The sequence below is a fragment of the Myxocyprinus asiaticus genome, chromosome 12 (genome assembly GCF_019703515.2).
Source record: "Myxocyprinus asiaticus isolate MX2 ecotype Aquarium Trade chromosome 12, UBuf_Myxa_2, whole genome shotgun sequence".
In the NCBI taxonomy this organism is placed as follows: Eukaryota; Metazoa; Chordata; class Actinopteri; order Cypriniformes; family Catostomidae; genus Myxocyprinus; species Myxocyprinus asiaticus.
The window spans coordinates 1601993-1621424 of record NC_059355.1 but is presented as its reverse complement, the minus strand read 5'-3'; the positions used below and the strand labels follow the sequence as shown (position 1 = coordinate 1621424).

Genomic DNA, 19432 nt, shown 5'->3' with positions numbered 1-19432 from the left:
TTTGACAGGGATAAACAAGAACGATATTTAGCATCTCCCTCATCATAATCTCCACCGAACGTTGTATCATGCAAGCCAGCTCGCACTTTGAAGGAGTATGCGGGCCCAGACTGGCCATCGGGAGCACCAGGGGAAATCCCAGTGGCCTGGCTTGTCTTGCGACTGATTTGGCCTGCTTTATTATTAAAGTATTTAGTTTTATCATAATGCCTGGTGTTACGGTCTGTGACCTTGGTGTTTATATCGCCCATACGCTCTCGATGTCTCTCTTCACACGCTCTCTGTCTCTTGCTTGTTTGCGCTCTTGTTCTCTCTCTCGGAGCATGGATGGGTGTGTGTGTTCTTTTAGTGCCTTTGCATACCTGTGACTTGTCTGCTTGTTAGAGTGCTGATGATTGAAAGGAGTACACAAAGGACAATGAAGTAGAACATAGTACAGAGAAGAGACGTTTAATTCATTAGAAACAAAGCTTTTCTCTTAGTGTTTGTTTTCTTCCAGTTTATTGCATACAATATGAACTTGTTCTTGAGTTAGTATAATTTTCTTTTTTCTTTTCAACCAACATGTGTTTCTGACTTCTAGAGTTTCTGGTTTTTCAGTTGTTTATTCAGTTGCATGTTTGTGTTGATTGGTACACGGTTGGTGTTATGTTAATTTTTCTTTCATTTATTTATGTTGCCTGTTTTTTCCTTTTAGGGTTTCTTCTAATTTGTATTGGGTTATTACATAAAATGCATTTGATTTCGTATCAGTTTTGCTCATATTTTTATGTTACCTTCCCCTTTTGCTGATGTTTTGATTTAATAGTGTTATGGTAACACCTGGCCAATGCAGAGTATTATGAGCAACTTTGGGCTTGTTTTCTTCATAAATCTTCTAATCAATATGGGCAGTCGCATTTTTGGGGTTGCTGGTGCTTAGCTCACACAGCACAATAAATGTGAAAATTAATTTACATTATAGGTTAGATAGAGCTGGCATAGATTTTTAAGTTAGGAACAACAGAAATACACATAAAAGGAACAATGGTATCACTTTCCAAACATTTGCAATCATTATAAAAGTAAAGTAAATTGTTTTTTTTTGTTTGTTTTTTTTTTTAGATGCATTACAGTAGTAGTCATTTCAAATTTTTTTGCACTGTAAAAAGTGCATAGTAACCTGTAATTGTTACCTTACATTAACACCTATTTCTACTTGATTTAACCCTTAATATTTTTATTTGGTGTAACTTAATATTGTCTGTTTGATTCAGAGATATTAAATATGATTTTTGACCTGAAATTTCTCTTGAAATGTCGTAGTGCTCCGGATTATATGCCTGTGATGACCACACATCAGGGATGGTGCGCCAAGCGCCATCTGCCCATAGATTGGGATGATTATAATGGGCTTCAGAGATTGTCACTCTTCAGAGGAGCTACCCATAGCATCAGCAACTGATGCAGCATCAAAGTGACCATCTTGAAAGGAAACCATAGTTTCCGCCAATGTCATAGATATAATTGTTTGTAAGGAATTCTATGACTCTACAGTCATAACAAAACAGACTAGTTGAATTTCTATGACATAGTGCTGCTAGTATTGATGAGTTACATTTATTTCTTTGAAGGACGGGCCTGCCAGTTTTCCTAAGAGTTGTGGGTTAGAGCTGGACTGGCTGTGTGGAAGACAAGTAAAACCTCCAGAGACCAGTGCTCAGCTGTCTGTGTCTGAGGGCCAGCATGTCTAAAAGACTCAGCCAGCCATCTGGGCCTTTTATTTACTTCCTTCATTTCCATATATTGTATCTCTCTCTTCCTCTTACACTTTTGTTTTGTATAGTAACAATAGAACAGATTTGCTTAAGAGGAATAACACAAAGGAATTACTTTGAGGAAGTGTGACAACTGAATGTGCGTGGTTAGAAAGGGAGAATAACCAGATAACATATCTGACAAATGTAAGAACTGTATAATAGAATGTTAAATGTAAAGGGCAGATTTAAATATACCCACATTTATCCACCATTAATATGTAGGAATTTATATAATGGAATTAGCTGCATTTGACCACCATTATAAGAAGGATAAATGACAAATGATCAGATTAGAAAAAATATTAGGAATAAAATTCTCCAGCATTAAAAATGTAATACTACAGGCTCGTTGTATCCGCTCACAATTTATATGTAAGGAATTATCTTAATAAGGGAACTATGATTAATTAACTTATTGAAAGAATTACTCAGCCACGCTGAGTTGATATGACATATCACAAATATGTTTAGATATAGTTCGAGCTTTGGAGCGCAGATCTTTTAAAAATCAAGTGATGAGATTATTTATTAAAATATACCACAGTCAAATTAGCTTTGAATACAAGCAAGACTTTATTGCTAATCTTAAACCTCAAACTAACTAACACATGTAGACAAACATAAACAACATGTTGGTAAGTGAGCTGTAACAGAAGGTAAATGGAAATGATCTTTACAGAGAAAATTGAACTCGTGGCGTCTATAGACAATGACTTTAGAACCGTCGATACTTCATTTAATCTAACTGGATTTGCAATCGGGTTACTCAAATTATATTTACAAGACACCAGCACTTTCAGCGAAAGTTTGGAGATGTACTTGCATTTCCTTGCTTTGCTTTGGTTCTTTGTAGAAAGTTCTGGTTGTTCCGTCTATGTTTTGGACCTCTGATAAGATCGTGGATTTTTCGTTACTGGAATGATGAGGCGGGGCTTTGAAGCAAGGCCTTCCGCAAGGAAGACTCGTGAATCCGTCACGTGTGTGAGTTGTAGAGCAGAGAGGGAGAAGAGCTTCCTCGGAACTTTGTGTTCTGAGCTTTCCTGGGCTCTACATTGTGCGAGCCTGGGCAGAGGGGCGTGGAAGAAGGCTAAGAGCCATGAGGGCAAGAGAGGAAGACTGGACTAGACAAGAGCATAAAGAGAAGATCGGAAGAAGAGGGAGTTCGTCCTAGGCAGGGAGGCTTTGTACTGTTGAGGTTGGCCGCACCCCAAAGGTGTCTTGAGCCAATCAGAAGTGTATTTTCAGATACCATGTGATACTCTCCTGATCTGGAATTTCTCATGCTTCTGTGTTGACCATTCTGGCTACCGAGGGAATTCACAGCAGTCATTATCACTGCTGTGTACATCCCGCCACAAGCCGACACAGACCGTGAACTCAAGGAACTGTATGGGATTATAAGCTAGCAGGAAACCGCGCACCCTGAGGCCGCGTTCATTGTGACTGGAGAATTTAACAAAGCCAATCTCAAATCAGTCGCATCAAAATACCACCAACACATTAGTTTTAACACACGAGGGGACTGGGTTTTGGACCATTGCTACTCTCCCTTCTGAGATGGCTACAAATCCCTCCCCCACCCACCATTTGGCAAATCGGACCACTCTTCCATTCTGCTTCTGCCCGTTTACAGGCAGAAACTGAAACAGGAAGCACCCACCCTCAGAACGATCCAGTGCTGGTCGGACCAATCAGACTCTATGCTACAAGACTGTTTTGATCATGCGGACTGGGAGATGTTCTGGTCCGCCTCTGATGATGACATCGAGCTTTACGCTGATAGCGTAACGTGTTTCATCAGAAAGTGCGTAGAGGACGTTGTTCCGAGTAAAACAATATGGATCTACCCGAACCAGAAACCTTGGATTAATAGCGATGTTTGCGCGGCACTTGATGTGCGGACCTCCGCTTTTAATTCTGGGAATGCAGAGGAGCATAAACAAGCCAGTTATGCCCTCAGAACAGCAAAACGTCAGTACAGGAACAAGATTGAAGGACAGTTTAACACCACCAACTCTAGAAGCATGTGGCAGGGAATTAACATCATCACGGACTTTAAAGGGAATAAAAACTCCGCCGTGAACACCGCTGCCTCTCTCCCGGATGAGCTAAATACTTTTTACGCTCGTTTCAAGGGCAGAGAGAGCTCTCGCAGCCGAAGCTACAGAGGTTAGTTCACTCTCCGTCTCTGTAGCGTATGTAACCCGATCCTTCCGACGGGTGAATATCCGCAAAGCCGTGGGTCCAGACGGCATTCCGGGCCGTGTCATCAGAGCATACGCGAACCAGCTGGCTGGTGTTTTTATGGACATTTTCAACCTTTCCCTCTCTTTGTCTGTAGTCCCCACATGCTTTAAAACATCCACCATTGTGCCTGTTCCAAAGCAATCCAAAATCACTTGCTTAAATGACTGGTGTCCTGTTGCTCTGACCCCCATCATCAGCAAATGCTTTGAGAGACTAATCAGAAATTACATCTGCTCTGTGCTGCCTGCCTCACTGGACCCATTGCAGTTTGCTTACCTCAACAACCGCTCCACCGATGATGCCACTGCATCTACAATACACACTGCTCTCTCCCACCTGGAAAAAAGGAACACATATGTGAGAATGCTGTTTGTAGACTACAGCTCAGCATTCAACACCATAGTGCCCTCCAAGCTTGATGAGAAACTCCGGACTCTGGGCTTAAACAGCTCGCTGTGCAGCTGGATCCTGGACTTCCTGTCAAGCAGATGCCAGGTGGTTAGAATGGGCAGCAACATCTCCTTATCACTGACCCTCAACACTGGAGCCCCGCAGGGCTGTGTTCTCAGCCCACTCCTGTATTCCCTGTACACACATGACTGTGTGGCAACACATAACTCCAATGCCATCATTAAGTTTGCTGATGATATGACGGTGGTTGGTCTGATCACTGACAATGATGAAACAGCCTACAGAGAGGAGGTGCACACTCTGACACACTTGTGTCAGGAGCACAACCTCTCCCTCAACATCAGTAAGACAAAGCAGCTTGTGGTGGACTTCAGGAGAAGAGATGGAGAACACAGTCCCATCACCATCAATGGAGCACCAGTGGAGAGAGTCAGCAGCTTCAAGTTCTTGGGTGTCCACATCACTGAGGAACTCACATGGTCCATCCACACTGAGGCCGTTGTGAAGAAAGCTCATCAGCGCCTCTTCTTCCTGAGACGGCTGAGGAAGTTTGGAATGAACCGCCACATCATCACACGGTTCTACAGCAGCACTGTAGAGAGCATCCTGACTGGCTGCATCTCCGCCTGGTATGGAAATAGCACCGCCCACAACCACAAAGCCCTGCAAAGGGTGGTGCGAACTGCCAGACACATCATCGGAGGTGAGCTTCCCTCCCTCCAGGACATATATACCAGGCGATGTGTGAAAAAAGCTCAGAGGATCATCAGAGACTCCAGCCACCCGAGCCATGGGCTGTCCTCACTGCTACCATCAGGTAGGCGGTATCGCAGCATCAGGACCCGCACCAGCCGACTACATGACAGCTTCTTCTCCCAAGCAATCAGACTTTTGAACTCTTGATCTCTCACGATCAATATACATCAACACTGCACTTTATTACTCTTATATCTCACACCGGACTGTCATAAATTATATTCTCTCTTAACAACAAACTGGCAACTGACTATAAACCGACAGCCTGAATGTCAATACAGTACAATACAACCTACTGTATATTTTATATATACTATATATACTATTTACATTGTATAATGTGTATTCTATATTGTGCGTATTGTATAATGTACAGTGTATGTTATTATTTGTATATTGTGTTGTGTGTAATTATGTGTATATTAGACTTTAAATTGTGTTGTGTTAATCTGATATTTATTGTAAATTGGTATATGTCTCATCACTGTCACGACTACTATGTTTCTTGGAACTGCACCCAAGAATTTCACACACCATTGCACTTGTGTATATGGCTGTGTGACAATAAAAGTGATTTGATTTGATTTGATTTGATTCATCTCTCTGTCCTTCCTTCTGAAGGTGATTAATGAGTCTTTGTCTGTGAAGATTCCCATTTCCCACTCAAAATAGGGCAATGTTTAATCATGACCTTTTATATCACAGATACAACTGAATATATCAAAAATTAATTAACATAAATATTCCTGAAATGCAGAAAGAATCTCAGTGATAGTAAACATGATGTGCTTTATCATGAATGTTTACTATTCTAGTAAAATGACACGAATAAGGCAAAATTAAAGATTATAATCATCAATTTGTCAGTTATAAGTGATTACAAATCACTACACATATTTTAAAGGTTACATCAGGCTACAATCATTTGTGTAAAATAAAATTTTACTATCAAAAACAGACTCTGCATTGTGCAGTGTAAAACAATAAAATGAAGTCTTCTGATAATGTTGTAGCTCATAATACATGTATATGCATAGTTAAAACCCAAGTTAGTTAGTTTTGCGATTGTGTCAAAATTCCTGGATTTAGATGAGATGTCATGCTAAAAAGAGTTCAAAGGGATCCTTCCAAAGACAGTAAGATAGTTTTCAAGCTCTCTTGTCTCATACAGAGTTTTAGCATGTGACATAGGAAATGTCTCAATTTTAAGTGTGTCAAATTGGTTAAATCGAAGGACAAAGGAGTGTCTTAGAATTCCATGGCAACCATGGGGGTTTCTTCAGAAGATGGCCTTTAAGTCACATGATGATCATTAACGTTTAGGCCATTTCTAATTTACAACATGGACAAGAAGGGCTCTCGTGCATCCACAGAACTCTCTTTGTTCTCGAGACGGCTGAGGTTATTTGTCTCATTTGCACAGGGTTACTTAAACTTCATGGCACCGTCTTTGGCAGAGTCTTTAAAATTATTGCATTTGAGGATTTTGGGGTAAAAAGGTTGGGTTTTCCTGGACACCCTCCCTTGTTTTGTGACAGCCACACTGGCCAGATGCAAGTCAGTTCAGACTCCTTGGCGCCAGTCCACATTCCTGGCTTCTTAGAGGTATTTCCCAGAATTATACGCCCTCTTGGTATAATTCTGTGTTTTTTCTTTTTCATTTCCTTCTGCCGGGGTACTCCGATCCTGCACAACATATTTTAATAGCGACAGAAGATAGAAGCGATAGAAAATAATGACGGGGACAGAAGCAGCCAGAGGGTGCTTATGAGTTCATCATGGCATATAACAGAACTGATCTGTCAGCTAAAAGGCAGTGCTGCCCTCTGATGGTAAGAAGTGCATCACCCTCATCATGGTTTTCATGTTGTATTACCCATTTAGTGATACTTTTTTTTTTTTTTTTTTTTTTTTTGCTTATTCCCTTGACATTGTGAGTGATGGAGAGAAAACATTAATAAAAAAGTTAAATCATGCAATAAAAAATATAATAACAAATAAATAACAACCCTAAAAGCCAGTGTTATTGCATGAATTTATTTCTTGCTATTCCATGTCATACTATACCATACCATACCATACCATACCAATAGCTGTAATACAGGTAACGAACAGGATCTGTCCATCTATGGATATGCCTGTTATTTTTTAAGTTTAGCATATATCAGTCCTTAAGAAACAGCATGTTCTTCTTAAGTGAGCGTGTAAACAAGGTGCTGCATTGTCTCCCATGGTTGCAGAACCTTGGGAAGAGATACAAGTAAAACGCACAATCAGAAAAAAGGAGCATATTCTTGGCATACCTTAGCAAATAAAGCATCATGACACTCGTTATTATAACTGTTTTCATGTGTACATTTGAACGTTTTTGTGTAAATGCAATGGTCAGTTACACTGAAAAGCATTATTGCAACAATTATGTTTCATTATTTTTTTCCCTTTTTCTTAAAAAAATGCTATGTTCATTTCTTTCAACCCCAAATGTATCAAGATTAATGATACACTATGTAAATGGCAGACCATTAGTGAAAATGCTACAGTACAACAACCAGCTTCAATAAGCAGCTGCACGCCAATGCTGACTCAGCATGTTTTCAAAAGCAATCTTTAAAGGCTGGTGATGTCTCAAAAGTCCATTTAGCCCTCAGATGATTATATACATATATTTTGCACCATGATCTGAGACTAAACTGGACATATATTCTGATGATGAACTGTGCTTGCTTTCTGTCTACTTCTACTTACCATATTACACTAACCAAGACGTATCTGCAGTCTTTATACACGGAAAGCAACAAACAATGGCCTTTTTAAGTGTGTGGTCTCAAACCAGAATATTCAACATAACATGATGACTATAGAAATATAATGACACCTTTTGTCCCATTTTTCTTAAATAAGTAAATAAGCCAGTCCAAGCTGCAAAGAAAAACAACTTTCTCTGTATGTCGTAGCATACATTCAATCATACAATCTCTGGATTAAACAAATCCATATGGAACAACAAAGGGACCAGATATCCATGTGTTACATTTTCAAAGTCACACAGAAAATTGGAATACTGATGCAGGGATAAAGTGCAAGATCCACCAAGATAAGTGAAGGTCCCTCAGCGCTAGTTAACTAAAACAACCTGCTCCCATACTATAGTTGTGCTCTGTCTGTGCTTTGTTGGTCTTGCGATCGAGATCCATAATCCAGTCCAGTCGAGTCAACATTGACTTGAGCACCTGCTACTTCTGCTAATCCAAACCAAAGGTCACTTTTTTAACCTCAGTAAGCCTTTGTCTTTAAAGTGTCCTCTGCTTGGAATCCACAAGCCACCAAATGGATACTGCTTGACTTGCACACCTGTCAGCTGTATTTACATTTTCTGATGTTTGAATATCACAAACTGAATTAGCATGATTATAATTGGGATTATTTTATTAGAACTGTATGTTTTGATAAAGGTTTTAGTTTTATACAGCTGGCAGGTCATTGGTGCCAGAGGGCAATAAGAATCGTGCATCACTGCTGTGCCAATAGGGCACTTCGATTGGCCTTCATCTTCTCCAGTCTTTTCGTAAGGTGGCTGTTGCTTGCTTCAAGCTCATCAGCACGGTCAAGTGCAGATCTCAGCTAGAGAATAAATAAAGCAGATATATAATGTATGGCTTGCGAGTAAAATGTTTGGAATATTGAGTGTTTCTCATTACTTCATAAGTGGTGCAACGTGTTGATGTCAGACTGTACCTCTCTCTGCAACTTGCGTTTCTCTACTTTTAGTTCGTCTTCCACTTTCTCTGCAGTCTCGGCAGCTGTCTTATAGCGGGTCACTTGACCCTCCAGCCGAATGATCTGCCACATGACAGAGATAACAGGTTATGCAGGAAAGAATGATCAGGTTAACTGAATTCATATTAGAAGGTATTTGTACGTAAACAGGGTTTGAAATGAACACCTGCCCATTGCGGGTGTTTCATGCGCAGTGGCCGGTAATTTTGCTCATTTGCAAGATGATCTGTAAGAAGTCTTGGAGTGACATTTGACATAAAGATGCACATTTGAAGTAAAACACTTGATTATATTTTGACTAACAGATGAAAGAAAAGCTGTTGATGCGCGTGTCTGATTCGCTGTGTGTTCAGAGGCGATATGCGGCTCATGAGCACAGCTTGAGCACTTCTCACGAAACACACGCATGCATAGAGTTTTTACTCTTTCTTCTCTGTTTCAGTTGTCTGAAAACAGTTTGCAAGAATAGTGTCATCTATGAGAACACTGCAAATATTCTACTGTAAAATCAATGCAGGCTAAGTCATTTTCTGTCACAGCACAACAAATTACTGTGAAAAAAGTCATTCGAATATTGCACTACATTATGGAAACATGATGTTTCGTTTGAAGTCACCATTAGTGATCCCTTTGGATGAGATCTTATTTATTTGTAATTAATTCTCTCCCTGTTGGTGCAATTGTGTTTATGAACATAAATTATTGTACAGTGATGTATGGAGAAAATTTGTCAATTTAGTGTTTGACTTTATGTAGGAGCATCAAGTATAGTCTACTACACTATATGATGCATTTGAAAGTATCACTTTAAATGAACATTGAGGAAGGGATGTTTGCAAAGCTAGGCTATAATATGGTTGGTTTAATCACTCATTAACTTTTTATCATGAGTTGTCAATCAGGCACGTAAGATATCAACACTCAGCGTACAAAACTCAACAATGGTGACAATTAAAGGAACGTTCTGGGTTCAATACAAGTTCAGCTCAATCAACAGCATTTGTGGCATAATGTTGATTACCACAAAAAATGATTTTGACTCGTTCCTCCTTTTCCTTAAAAAAAGCAAAAAAATCTGTGTTCCACTTACAATGGAAGTCAATGGGGCCAATCTGCAAACATTAAAATTCTCACTGTTTCAAAAGTATAGACACAAGACAAAAAGGATATTCGTGTAAAAATAATTTTAGTGTTATCAAATCACTTACTAACCGCATCTGTGTAACTTTATAGCCAATTTTATAACTTCTTATCATGATGATGTAATGTCAACAAACCCTAAAACAACTGTAAAATGATGATTTAAACAACTTTACAACTCAAATAATACATGAGTTTAAACCCTCAAAAAATGGACCCCATTGACTTCCATTGTAAGCGTCTCACTGTAACCTTGATTTATTTTTCTATTTTTCTTTTTTAAGAAAAGGAGGGACGATTCAAAATTAATTTTTGTGGTAATCAATATTATGCCACAAATGCTGCTGATTGAGCTTAAGTTGTGGTGAACCCGGAACATGCCAGGAATTTACTGTAAACTCACACTAAAATGTATTACACTGTAGAACAACTTTGGAGATGTACAAATCTTTATGAATTCTCTGACAACTGGTTAAACACTATTGATGTTATGGTGTAACATACACTCATTAACTAATTTGTGTGTGTATGTGTGTGTGTGTGTGTGTGTGTGTGTGTGTGTGCAGGTTTAAGTGGTTTACGAGGACTTTTTTTAGGTTATAAACTGGTAATTACAAGGTTATTATGCTATAAATGTGGTTTATGAGGACATTTCTAGTGTCCCCATAATTTAAATAGCTTAAAAAACATACTAAACGATGTTTTATTGAAAATGTAAAAATGCAGAAAGTTTTTTGTGAGGGTTAGGTTTAGGGGTAGGGTTAGGGTTAGGGTTAGGGGATAGAATCTATAGTTTGTACAGTATAAAAATCATTATGTCTATGGAGAGTCCTCATAATGATAGCTGCACCAACAGTGTGTGTGTGTGGGTGTGTGTGGGTGTGTTTGTGTGCTGTCATAATGTTTCTGACCAGTCTTTAGAAATTACACAGAGCAGAAGGAATTTATGATAATAATGAATAAGGTAAATGTATTAATGCGTTAAATAAATTATGAATAGAATTATGAAACATTAAATACTATTTGTATTTACTATTCTATGATGTCTCTAAAGCTGTTCTTACATTAAAGGGTGTGTCTTTATGTACGAATAATACCTAAGAAAAAAATTTGATTGACGGATCAGGGCTGTGTTTCCCAAAAGCATCGTAAGCCTAAGCAGATCGCAGAAACCATTGGTGCCAATGGTAATGATGGGCGGATCGATCCTAAAGTATCGATACTTCCGATACTGATGTTGTATCAAAAATATCAATCCTCACACAAAAATATCGATTCTAACATTTATTTATTTTTAAACTAGGATATTATTATTTAGTACCATGAACATGAACAATAATCATAAGCTTCAAAGTGAAATTAAAAGGATTAGGTCATATTAAAAAAATACAGGATGGGAACTATTTCTTCTTCCGCTCATCTTAACATGCTGAAAGACACAAGCAGACAAGCGCTTGCACCGTCACAAGACTCGTTCAAACAAGAGGGATCAGTGCCTTGTAGAGTAATGAGAGAAAATCAGAGAAACAGCTTCTGGAGTAAATTCACGCTAAAATAACAACATATCTAAAGGTGACATTTCTTATAATGAGTTTGTGGGTAATTGTTGTTCATAAATAATTAAATAAATAAATTACTAAATGTTGGTTTTACTACAGTAATATTGTAGTAGTAACCATGGTTAATTGTGTGGTAACTATGGTTTAACTAAATCTCATGGTTAAACTGTAGTTACTGTAGTGAAACTATGGTTAATTTTTGTAAGGGTAAACAAAACAGAAGTCTAATAATTTTCTGTTTAGGCTCACAAATGTAAATAAATAATAATAATAATAATAATAATAATAATAACTTGAATTATGACTAAAAATAATACTTTAAATGACCCATTTTATCCCAAGAAATCACAAAAAAATCAATTTAATAAAAGTATCGGTATTGGTATTGGTATTGACGATATTGGACTTGAAATTATTGATATCGGATTGAAAAGAAAATAAGTGGTATCGCCCATCCCTAGCCAATGGTCTCTACGATCAACTTAAGCTTGCGATGCTTTTGGGAAACATAGCTCAGATAATTTTTTGTGGAACTGGCTGTACAACAACAGGAACAACATTAACTGTGAACAATGGGCGCTAAGACTAAAAGGAGAACTTTATAAACAATTGATGATAAAATTGCATGCAGGAGTCCGATTCAGAGTTTGTGCTCTTGGACATAAATCTGTAATCTAATGTGTTTATTTTATCCATGACTTACGTTTTGTTCAAGTGCCATGACTTCTTGCTCAGACTTGACCAGTTTAAATTTCAGGTCACTGATCTGCCTGTTAGCATCTCCTATAGAGACAAAAGATTTTCATGATTCAATTTAATCACAGTTTAATTACATTTATGAGTTCACATGTTCGGAGGGATGTGGGAAAGGGACGGTTTGATTTGCTGCCTGCAATGGTAAATTCAAACAAATGTAGTAATACTGGAAATATATACAAAGAGGATTACATTTGTAGACAAAGAGTATACAAAGGGATTTTGCAGTACAACACAACACTGTAGTAACATTTTACAAACCAGCCTGCTGTAAATCAACACTTATGGTGGTAGAAAATTGACTTCTAGGGTGTGTCTTACTCTGCAGATCTAGGATATGAGTGTCCAGACCGTTCTGTAGGTCATCCTCATCCATGCTTCCGGTCTCTTCCGTCCCATTCTTTTGTTTTTGCTCTACAGTGGATTTAAGCTTCTGCACCTGCACACACACAGCCCAGTAAACATGCTGGCAGGGTGTGATTTCATAAGAGACACCACCCACATTATCAATTACACACAAAGCAATAAAACAATTGAACAGCATGATAGGAATCACCTGTTCGAGCAAACTCTCTCTCTCTTCAACCAGCTTTCTCAATCTGATCTCTGAAAAAAAAAAAAAATAAATAAATATTATGACCATCACACACAATCAGACAATGTAGGCACTGAAACATTTTCATTTGCAACCTTACATAAAATATACAGTTGTCAGAAGTTTACATACACTTATGTTGAAGTCATTAAAACTCATTTTTTAATTTTATTATTTGATATCATATTAGCAAACTATAGTTTTGGCAAGTCGTTTAGGACATCTACTTTGTGCATGACACAAGAAATGTTTCTAGCAATTGTTTACAGACCGATTGTTTCACTTTTAATTGACTATATCACAATTCCAGTGGGTCAGAAGTTTACATACACTAAGTTAACTGTGCCTTTAAGCAGCTTGGAAATTTCCAGAAAATGATGTCAAGCCTTTAGACAATTAGCTTCTGATAGGAGGTGTACTGAATTGGAGGCGTACCTGTGGATGTATTTTAAGGCCTACCTTCAATCTCAGTGCATTGGAAAATCAAAAGAAATCAGCCAAGATAAAAATTGTGGACCACCAAAAGTCTGGTTCATCCTTGGGAGCAACTTTCAAACACCTGAAGGTACCCCGTTCATCTGTACAAACAATAGTATGCAAGTATAAACACCATGGGACCACGCAGCCATCATACCGCTCAGGAAGGAGACACATTCTGTCTCCTAGAGATGAATGTAGTTTAGTGCGAAAAGTGCAAATCAATCCCAGAACAACAGCAAAGGACCTTGTGAAGATGCTGGAGGAAACAGGTAGACAAGTATCTATATCCACAGTAAAACGAGTCCTATATCGACATAACCTGAAAGACTGCTCAGCAAGGAAGAAGCCACTGCTCCAAAACTGCCATAAAATAGACTACAGTTTGCAAGTGCACATGGGGACAAAGATCTACTTTTTGGAGAAATGTCCTCTGGTCTGATGAAACAAAAATTGAACTGTTTGGCCATAATGACCATCGTTATGTTTGAAGGAAAAGGGTGAGGCTTGCAAGCCGAAGAACACCATCTCAACCGTGAAGCATGGGGGTGGCAGCATCATGTTGTGGGGGTGCTTTGCTGCAGGAGGGACTGGTGCACTTCACAAAATAGATGGCATCATGAGGAAGGAAAATTATGTGGATATATTGAAGTAACATCTCAAGACATCAGCCAGGAAGTTAAAGCTCGGTCGCAAATGGGTCTTCCAAATGGACAATGACCCCAAGCACACCTCAAAGTTGTGGCAAAATGGCTTAAGGACAACAAAGTCAAGGTATTGGAGTGGCCATCACAAAGCCCTGACCTCAATCCGATAGAAAATTTGTGGGCAGAACTTAAAAAGTGTGTGCGAGCAAGGAGGTCTACAAACCTGACTCAGTTACACCAGTTCTGTCTGGAGGAATGGGACAAAATTCCAGCAACTTATTGTGAGAAGCTTGTGGAAGGATACCCAAAACATTTGACCCAAGTTAAACAATTTAAAGACAATGCTCCCAAATACTAACAAAGTGTATGTAAACTTCTGACCCACTGGGAATGTGATAAAAGAAATAAAAGCTGAAATAAATCATCCTCTCTACTATTATTCTGACATTTCACATTCTTAAAATAAAGTAGTGATCCTAACTGACCTAAGACAGGGAATGTTTTCTACGATTAAATGTCAGGAATTGTGAAAAACTGAGTTTAAATGTGTTTGGCTAAAGTGTATGTAAACTTCTGACTTCAACTGTATATTACTGATGTGGTCAAGGACTATATCTGTCAGTTGAAAGCTTGTAATTCCCCTGTAAAACTCTTACTCATTAATCACTGTTGTTCATGTTCATGTTTACTAGCAGTAACGTTATTTTGTGCATATTTCAGCATGGCATATTAATTAATATTATTAAAATATTATTTATTAATATTAATAGATGTATTAACTGTACAGTGGTGTCCAGAAGTGACTACTAGTGTAAATGCTTCTATTTAGCATTTTTCTAATTTAATACAAAATATTTAATGACAAATATCACCAGTATAACAATTAAAGTAGTAAGTTAAATATGACTATCCATATTAGAATTTCTTAGTATCTGGTGGACCCCCCCACCACACACACATACCTTTTGGTTTAATGACAGCATGTGATCCCCAATTAGTAAACTAGGCCAATATCACAAATTTGCTTAAATTTGATCACTTATTACTTATTATTAAAAGTGTCGCCTTAAATGACTTTACAGTGAGGTAGCATTTGTTAACATTAGATTACTACATTCATTAACATGAACTAAAACTGAATAATACTTTCAGCACTTATTAATCTGTTTACGTTAATTTCAGCATTTTAAAATTACAGTATATATTTGTATACGTTAACATAATACATTACGAACTAACATGAACTAACAATAAACAGTATTTTCATAAATGATCATTAACCAAGATTAATAAAAGCTGTCAAAAAAAATAAAAAATAATAATATGTTAGTTAATGTGTTTACTAATGTTAAGAAATAGAACCTTATTGTAAAGTTACCAATATATTCATTTTATTTTATGAACTTGTACAAATTTCCAGGTTAAAATGGAAAATACAGATTGACTTTTGGACCTCACCGTATATATTCTGTGTTGCTGTTTTCATTTCGGCTTAATTTAATAATAATAATAACAATATTAATAATAATAATAATAATAATAATAAGCAACATAAAATGGATATTGTTGCTACAGTATGTCCTTTTTGCCATGCTATTCAAATTAGGCTGGCGTATAAAATGCTGCCAACAGAACATTAATTATCTCATAACTCCTCAATCACTGCAATTACATAGAACATAAATGCTTTTGAGCGTACTGTTAATTAATTAATTAATTAATTTAGAAAATCCCAGTGTATGTAAAGGAATCATGTAATTTGCTATCATTAGAAAATGTGCATGGGGTTAACATTACAATATTTGTATTATAATACTGTACATATCACCCTTGTATATGTCCAATAATAGGAACATTGTAAAATTATGTTGTACAATATTGTACAATTCCGACAAACATTTTTGGCATTTGCTTTTTATTTATGGTGACAAGTGCAGTGATCACTTATAGAATATTTTGAGCTTACAGTATAGTACAATCTTGACAGGTATGTTTCAAAAGTCAAATATTTTGTTTCAGAATAATTTTAAAAAAAAGTTCAAGTACAAATGCAACATTGTAACACAAGTTCCTAACAAAGAAATCAAAAGGACATTTTCATAAACACCAGCAAATCAAACCTCTTTTAAAGTATCTTAAAAATCATGACACAAAGCAGCTAAAGATGCTTCTGATCTCAAGCTTGGTCTTAAAGAAAGGCCGTGTTTCATTTTCTACCCTCAGTCTTCTCACAGCAACAGTTAGCTCTTCTGAAGGATCACTGCTATGTGTACTAACTTCATCCAGCTCTAAAAAAGCAGCATCCCATGCAACAGCTTCCTGACAACTATCGAGAAGGAAAGCTAAGCCCTTGTACTCTACTGGCAACTCAAACTCAACCACTGTCTCTTGTTGGGCCTGGTACTGTGCACCATTGCCTTCTGTGATATTAAAAATATCCACTGTGGGTTCAAACTTAAGATCTTGAGAGGTTTTCATGGCAGCAATGATTCCGATGCTTTGCCTGCTCTCTAGTTCATATTCTGCCATTTCAGATGTTATCTGACTATTAGGTTTTAATGGTTGCATTAGCATATTTTGAGAGGTTTCTGGGCTTGAAACAACGTTTCCTTCATCCTCTGACATGCTTTCTTTGTTCACAAGCACTTGAACATTAACTGGAGGGCACTTTGCCTGTGAGGAGTTAAATCGGCAATCAGTACACTTGGACGTGTAATTTTCAGAACATTCTGAATCAGAATCCTCCTCCACACGCATTAACATTTTACTTTGTCCTGCCATTTCTAATTCATCTGGGGCTGTTCGACCTCGTGTTGAATTCAGTGTCGGAATTCCTTCATTTATAATTGTTTCTTTCACAACTTCGGTACTAACTGTCCAGACTTCATCCTCAGATGGCCAACTCGTTGTTTGGACTGCACTTTCCTCTGATTGAGCTCGTATGGAGTCAAGCTTGTGAGTTTGTGAGTTTTCCATCATGTTTCCAGCTTGTCCAGTGGCTGAGGACACCTTACATTCTGGACTTTGAAGTTCAACTTCATCCTCTGACACGTGGAACCCTGTCTTCTGAAGAACCAAAGCCTTTATTCCACAGGGTAATGTCAGAGGTCCATCTGAATCTGAGTCATCTTGAGGCCTTGTGTGTTCCTTCAAACAAGAACCCACCACTGAACTGACCATATCAGCTGGCGAACACTTGCGTTTCACTGCCTCAGAGCCTGTGGTCCCCTCTCTTGCAATCTCTTCTTTTTGGGGGGTGCAGACAGCAAAATCTTGCATCTCTAGTGTTTCCTTTGACATCGCCTCAAGCACCTGTGTGGTCTCACCATAGTTTCGGGTTATCTCTGTCCCTGTAGTTGGGTTTATCTGCTGTTCTGGACCTCTGTCTGTAACATTATTGGGATTAGATGAGAGTCCAGATTGAAAATACCTTTTTGATTGGATTGTAAGAGCGAATCACAATTAAGATTCCATTTAAACTGAGAATGATTGAATTGCCATTGATTGTGCTAAGCAAACTGCAGTGTTTTTTTTCTTGAATGAATTAAAGGCTGATCAGTGGAGAAAGAATTCCAACAGAGATGACATCAGATGTGGAAAAATAATGCGATTCATTTTGTAGTTGTTGACAACTCAGCATAAAATGGAAATTTGCATATATTATAAGTTATGGAAAGCAGCAAGCAACCTTGAATCAAAATGAATAGGCAGGTCTGTCCTCAAAAGGGCATGGAAACAAAATACATTTTTAATTAATCTGATTATTGTTTGATCTTATTAATAGCATGTCATATTTCACTGTAAAGCAATAACTTTATTGCGAATACACAGCAAGGAAATACAATGCTACAAATCTACATACTTTTACTATGATTTAGTTGCATTAGCTAATAAGATTAACTGACCAGTAAAAACATTCCTGGAATCCACTTGTCTTACCTAACATGCTGTCTCCACTCATGGTGGGCGTGTGAGCGTTTTGATTCAATCGGGAGGCTGTTTCCACATCAGCATGCCCATCAATCACCCCATCTGCTACCTTTCCATTGGCTGTCACCTCAGATACCAGCACTATGCCATGTTTCTGTGAATGAATGACATGTGATGTCTATGTCCCATTGTTTGCATTACTTTCTTATGATGCTTTGATGTCAAAATGATGACACAAAATATAATGACTTTAACATCCTGGCTGTGATTCTCAACATTCCTTCTACATCTCTACCTTTAGAGCATCTCTAAGCTGTGAAACCTCATCCCTGAGTGCGTCCCGTTCATCATGGATAATGTCTGAATACTCCTTCTGCCTCTCTAAGACCTTAATGTGGCCATCCGCGAAAGTGAACAAGCAGAGAGGGAACAAACAAAGGAGTAAAGGAAACACTTAAGGTTATGCTACAAGGGTCATGTCAGAGAATAGAACATTCAATTAATTAAAGGAATATTCTAGGTTCAATACAAGTTAAGCTCAGTCAGATGCATTTGTGGCATAATGTTGATTACCACAAAAATTTTGTTTAACTCATTCCTCCTTTTATGTAAAAAAAGCAAAAATGGAGGTTACAGTGAGGCATTTACAATGGAAGTCAATGGGGCCAATTTTTGGAGGGTTTAAAGGCAGAAATGTGAAGCTTGTACTTCTGTTAAAACTCGTGCAATATTAACACGAACACTACAATCATGTTAACACACATATTGTTTACGCCTTGTGTCTATAATTTTGAAACAGTATTTTAACATTCAAAAATTGGCCCCATTGACTTCCATTGTAAGTGCCTCAGTGTAGCACAGATTAGTGCTTTTTTAAAGCAAAGAATGGACGAGTCAAAATTTATTTTTGTGATAATCAACATTATGCCACAAATACTGTTGATTGAGTTTAAAGGGATAGTTCACCCAAAAATGAAAATTCGCTCATCATTTACTCACCCTCATGCCATCCCAGATATGACTTTCTTTCTTCTGCAGAACACAAATGAAGATTTTTAGAAGAATATTTTAGCTCTGTAGGTCCATACAATGCAAGTGAATGGTGATCAGAACTTTGAAGCTCCAAAACGCACATAAAGGCAGCATAAAAGTAACCCATCCTCCATTGGTTAAATCTATGTCTTCTGAAGTGATGCGAAAGATGTGGGTGAGAAACAGAACAATATTTAAGTCCTTTTTTACTATAAATTCTCCATGCTGCTCAGTCAATCTCCATTTTAACTTTAACTTTCTTCTTCTTTTGTTTTTGGTGATTCACATTCTTCATTCATATCGCCC

The 19432-nt window shown here is 37.7% G+C and overlaps 1 protein-coding gene across 16 annotated transcripts in view; it reads right to left on the bottom strand.

Moving 5' to 3' along the window:
* Window positions 1-7231: 7231 nt before the first annotated feature.
* The window catches only part of lrrfip1b (leucine rich repeat (in FLII) interacting protein 1b), a 43342-nt gene continuing 31141 nt past the window's right edge, over window positions 7232-19432 (bottom strand). For 12 of the 16 annotated variants that reach the window (XM_051712519.1, XM_051712521.1, XM_051712520.1 and 9 more), the window contains 3 exons: window positions 18390-18482; window positions 18104-18248; window positions 16082-17550 (listed from right to left, as the gene is read on the bottom strand). In XM_051712519.1, the coding sequence (XP_051568479.1) occupies window positions 16307-17550; window positions 18104-18248; window positions 18390-18482 (1482 nt within the window). In that variant the 3' untranslated portion in view covers window positions 16082-16306. Of the gene's footprint in view, window positions 8835-8948; window positions 9054-12392; window positions 12473-12766; window positions 12885-13001; window positions 13052-16081; window positions 17551-18103; window positions 18249-18389; window positions 18483-19432 lie in introns of those variants that run through there. The other 4 variants (XM_051712523.1, XM_051712526.1, XM_051712535.1 and 1 more) reach the window with 3 other exon arrangements.